Source organism: Megalobrama amblycephala, linkage group LG4 (genome assembly GCF_018812025.1).
Source record: "Megalobrama amblycephala isolate DHTTF-2021 linkage group LG4, ASM1881202v1, whole genome shotgun sequence".
NCBI classification, from domain to species: Eukaryota; Metazoa; Chordata; class Actinopteri; order Cypriniformes; family Xenocyprididae; genus Megalobrama; species Megalobrama amblycephala.
In genome coordinates, this window is record NC_063047.1 from 729484 (window position 1) to 735023 (window position 5540).

Consider the following 5540-nt stretch of genomic DNA (forward strand, 5'->3'; position numbering starts at 1 on the left):
CCATCATGAGTGGACACGCCTCCTACTGCTAATTGGCTCACTCTCCTCCCCCATCATGAGTGGACACGCCTCCTACTGCTAATTGGCTCACTCTCCTCCCCCATCATGAGTGGACACGCCCTCTACTGCTAATTGGCTCACTTTCCTCCCCCATCATGAGTGGACACGCCCCCTACTGCTGATTGGCTCACTCTTTCCTCCCCCATCACGAGTGGACATGCCCCCTACTTCTAATTGGCTCACTCTCCTCCCCATCATGAGTGGACACGCCCCCTATTGCTGATTGGCTCACTCTCCTCCCCCATCATGACTGGACACGCCCCCTACTGCTGATTGGCTCACTCTCTCTCCTCCCCCATCACGAGTGGACATGCCCCCTACTTCTAATTGGCTCACTCTCCTCCCCCATCACGAGTGGACACGCCCCCTACTCCTAATTGGCTCACTCTCCTCCCCCATCATGAGTGGACACGCCCCCTACTGCTGATTGGCTACAAGTGTCTGATCCACTTTCAACAGAGTTTCTTAGAAATTGCTTACTGCACCTTTAAATCTTTTATTCAATATATTATGCCTTATGGAGGAAACATGAACATATATATATATATATATATATATATATATATATATATATATATATATATATATATATATATATATGGTAGGTATATATTTGATTACTCATATATTTGTGCTTGCTCTGCTAGTTTCATGTCTCTTGTATCACAACACTCTTTCTTCTCACACAATAAAATAATTTACACTCAAATCAATATTTCATGTCAATTTATTTATTTACCCATTACAATATTTTGTAGGTAAATGTTGACAGGTCACATGCCAAAGGTGCAAACAGAATATCATACATTAAAAAAAATCTGTAACTTTCCGGAACTTCTTGCCTGTCAATTATAAACCAGTGGGCGTGTACAAGCACACAGGGAGCGCTGGGATTGGCTGAGGACTGAATGAACTATTCCTGGTCCTTCTCCTCTCCGTGAGTGATGATATGGACCAGATTCCGGTAGTCCAGGTTTCCCGCAGCATCTGGAGGGAAAGCGGCGAACATCTGCTCCATCTGAAAATGACACGACAGTCAGTGGTGCTGTCACTGTATCCATGGCAACTGTCAATCATCAGCATCAACCTGCAATGTACATGTGAGAAACGCCTCACCTCCTCTGCAGTGAATCTGTCCGCCTGTGTGGTCAACATCTCAGTGACACTGAAGAGAAACGGTTCAATGAAATCAATCATATTTCAGGTCAAAATAAACTCAAAATGGGCTGTTTACTTTCTTAATAAATATGCATGTTAAAAATAACTTACTATTCCTTCTTCAGGATTCCCTTCCCTTCAGGATCAAACACTTTGAAGGCGTTGAGGATGGTTTCCTCTGGATCGGCACCTGTAATGAAACAAATCCCCATCAAACCCTCTGATTGACAGATCACGAGTTAACTTTTCAACATGTCACATGTTCACAGCCATGCTGAAGAAACCTGCCTTTGAGTTTCTCTCCAAACATGGTGAGGAACACGGTGAAGTTGATCGGCCCCGACGCCTCCTTCAGCATCTCGTCAATCTCTTCCTGCTTCACATTAAGCCGTCCTGTTAAAAGACAGAAGAGAAGCATGATGGGAAATGGGATTCAACACATCTGTTAGTTCTGTATCACTTGTTGCCATCAAATCTAACCAGACGTACCATTTTTCAAAGTTTCTGTTATATATTTGACTATTAAATATAATTATCAGTCAATAATCGGTATCGGCCGATAAAAAGCAATTATTTTCACTATCAGTTATTGGCTGATTGTTTAAAACAGCTGATGATCAGGGTCGATGCATTAACAGTTTAAAGAGATATTTCGTATTTTAAAAAAAAATCATATATATATATTAAAATATAATAATTTAATAATGTATAGGCTATAATAAAAATATTTAATTTTGTATTTTTAAAGTTTTTAAACTAAAATGTAAATAATAATATATATTATTTAATTAAAATTAAATTAATATATATACATGCATAAAATTACATATCAACAGCCTTACTTTTCACATTAAAGTTTTAAACATTTCAGATTGAATTAATCTATAAACTATTATTTCTTATAAAGAAGAAAAAGAAGAATATTGCATGTTTGCATGTTTATTTTTTATGATCTCGTTTGTGTTCTGAAGGTGTAAATCCTGTCGTAACGAACCTAGAGCTGCAAATGTGTCTCTCAGGTCATTCTTATCAATGAATCCGTCTCTGTTCTGGTCCATGATGGTAAATGCCTGAAAAAAGAGAGAAGAATAACAAATTAATCCCAGAGGAAAAGCTTATTATCATTAACTAAAACCAAAACCATGAAAAATATTTAAAAGAAACATGCGGAGCCCCACACATAACATGCAAGCACAAAAAAAAGTATATTGTGGCTACAAATTAAGAATTTCCTGCGTTTTAGGAAATCTAAACTAATTTGTTCCCTCGAAATTACCAAACCTTTAACTGAAATAAAATAAAATAAAAATGAATTCTGAAATATTATCAAAAACTACAATAGCATCAGTGATACTAAAATAACACTGTTTCAAACTTTTCTGTATGTTTTGCTGAAGTATCAGCTTCATCTAAGATGTAACTCCAGCTGAATGTGGAAAGCAGCTCAGATCATTTGGTCTTCGGAATCGGATGAGGATTTGAGACTATTTGAGACATTGTCGAGCTCCCGTCACACAATGCCACGCATGAGCCAGTTATCCTAACAGAATTCAGTGAATCTGGTATGTTAAGGAGTGTCTCTATAAATATATATTTCAGCCCTCAATAGGGATCAGACGGGAATATCAGATTCCACAGGGAGCTTTACAGAAAGACACACTCCCGACGCACGTCACAGCAGCTGCGCTCTTTAAAGGAGCAGTTCATCCCATAATGAAAATACCCTCCGGTGCTCCTCGGGAAATATTGAAATTAAACGATTGTTCTTTATTTTACTTTGATAATGTTTTGGATTTAATCTTTTGTATTTTGGGGGGATTTTATGGTACTAAATAATATTTATGCACTAGTTATAATCCATTTATTCACTTTTTGAGCAAAAAAAAAAAGAAACTTTTTGACCTAAAAAAATGAAATTTCCAATGTAAACTTTAATCTTGAATTATTTGTATCACAGACTGACGTTTGGTCTCTTTTTAAAGAACACACTTGGCAGATTATTGCAGAAGTGGAAAAAGTAAAAAAAAAAAAAAAAAAACGTAATAAAATAAAAAGTTTATATAAAATTATTGAATATTAAGTTTATTGTTATGAAAAATGCACAAAAACACAATTTTTATTTAAAATATATATTTTCCAAAGCATATTTTACTCTACAACTGCTAGAAAATCAAAGCCATAAATCTAAACAAGTTGTGTTCCAAATTTAAGGTTGATATCTCAAAAAATGAGCTTTCAGTAATATTTGGTTTGGGCGCAGTACCGAACACTTCCACTAGATGAAATTCGTCTCCCGTTCATTTTTGACAGCGAGGAGCACAAGTGTGACTGTTCTTCTCAGGACCATTTAACATTTTCGAATCACGTCCATGATTTTTTTGCGCGTTCACAAAGCAAGTGCCAAAACATTTACCAAGTTTCGTACCTTGAAGCAAAAAATATCTAAAAAAAATTACAAATTGTAACATTTTTCTGTCAAAAATGACCAAAGAGCACCAGATTGTTATTTAAATTGATTGAAAGCCAAATAAACTTAACTAGCTAAGCTAAAACTGCAAAAACTGAAGCTTGGCGTCACTGATCAAACCTGTTGAATGTGCATGAAGGATATTTGAGAGCTGCACTGGACAGGAAGTGAATAACAACTTAAATTTGGGGCTGATTCTCACACAGAGCATCACATGACTCCAAAAGACCTGAAACAACGCAGATGGACTACTATTATGAGCCAAGTTTGTGTTTTTGGAGTCTGAAAGCCACTGTCTTCAAGTCATACAGGTTTGAGTAAAAGATGACAGAATATTAATTTTAGATGAGCTACACTCTTAAAAATATTTTTTGCATCAATGGTTCCATGAAGAACCTTTAACATCCATAGAACCACTAAAAGCGTCTTTATAGCAGAAAAAGGGTCTTTTTTTGGTTCTTTTTGCTCACTGAAGGTTCTAACCAATGATTCTTCTGTGGCATCGCTGAGAAAATGAAGCTTTATCAAGCGATCAGACCTCTTTGAACTCCTGGATCTGAGCCTGTTCAAACATGGAGAAGACGTTGGAGTTTCGCTCCTTCTGCCGCCCTCTTCTTTGCTTTCTTGGGTGCCTGCAGAAATCAAACGTTCAGAAAAAATTTTCCCAAAGAACTAGCTTTAAAACTTCAGTAACAAAAACTGCTTTAAAGTTTGATTCATTCCCATTAATCAGTTCAAACCGTCAATGAATCAATTACAAACTCAGATTCAATGATTCAGTTTGCAGCATCGCTCAAAAGCGGGGCATTTGTCAACAAGGGAAAAAAGAGAGTATATTCTGTGTTAATATGAAGGAATTTTATTTATTGATTTTCCACAAGTGTTTTATAACCATATTTTGAATTACGCAGTTTTAAGTAAATGTCCGTAAACTGAACTGATAATTTTCTGTTTCGTTCCTATGTTTTTTTTTTCATAGATTAATATATATTTGTTATTATGTATTGTTATATTGGAGCATGATTAAATATGACTCTTCCTTGTGATCAAACAGTAGGAAAACGTTGATTATTTTAACTAGATTTTGACTTTTTCGGTTCTTACATCATTTTTTCACAACATAAGCGCAGCAAATGAGATGCAAAAAATGACATGAACGCTAATTTGACACAAACATTTTGTAAACAGAAAATAATGTACATTGATTCATTGCTGGTAACTTCTGTTTATCATCTGAAAATGGTCAAATATCAGCCGATTAATCACTCTGACCGATATATCGGTCTATCTCTAATTAAAATCAAGCAGAATCCCAATATCCATCCAGCCCCAGTGATTCCCAAAGCATCTCTAAATCCCCAGTAAATCTGGTTACTCACCATGACCGCTGCGGGACGGACGGACGGAGGCGCACAGAACAATGAGGGGATCCCGAATGCAGCTGGACAATGGGGCGCGGATGGATGGCCTTTTGTAGATTAGCCGTGCTGTTGTCTACTGGCCGATATAAATAACACATGCCCTGTTTAGGAAGTGACAGGTAGATGATGATCCTTCATACTCATACACACACAAGCCTGATGTAGGAACAACAGTGGTTTAGAATGACAGGACTTGTTCTCTGGAGGACAGATGGAAGAAGCGTTCAGCTGTTTGGTGGTGATGCCTGTCCAGATCTCTCCTCACCTCTCTTCCTGTGGAGTTTATTTCAGGGATTTGGTTTGAGAGCCCAGTAAAGTTAAATGGACGTATCTGATAATGTTTTTACAGCGCATCGGGGTTGAGCATCATGCAGAAGTGAACTGAAGATGCCTCTTAAAGTCACCATGAAATCAAAACTGACAATTGCAGTGTT

The 5540-nt window shown here is 37.1% G+C and overlaps 1 protein-coding gene across 1 annotated transcript; it reads right to left on the minus strand.

The window, feature by feature from the left end:
- Positions 1 to 769: 769 nt before the first annotated feature.
- Positions 770 to 5219, minus strand: myl2a (myosin, light chain 2a, regulatory, cardiac, slow). The gene is made up of 7 exons (XM_048186684.1): positions 5065 to 5219; positions 4224 to 4317; positions 2213 to 2288; positions 1507 to 1611; positions 1330 to 1408; positions 1177 to 1225; positions 770 to 1078 (listed from the first exon to the last, which is right to left on the minus strand). The coding sequence occupies exons 1-7, from the start codon at positions 5202 to 5204 to the stop codon at positions 974 to 976; spliced, it is 648 nt and encodes a 215-aa protein (XP_048042641.1). The 5' UTR covers positions 5205 to 5219; the 3' UTR covers positions 770 to 973.
- Between the last annotated feature and the right edge of the window lie 321 nt (positions 5220 to 5540).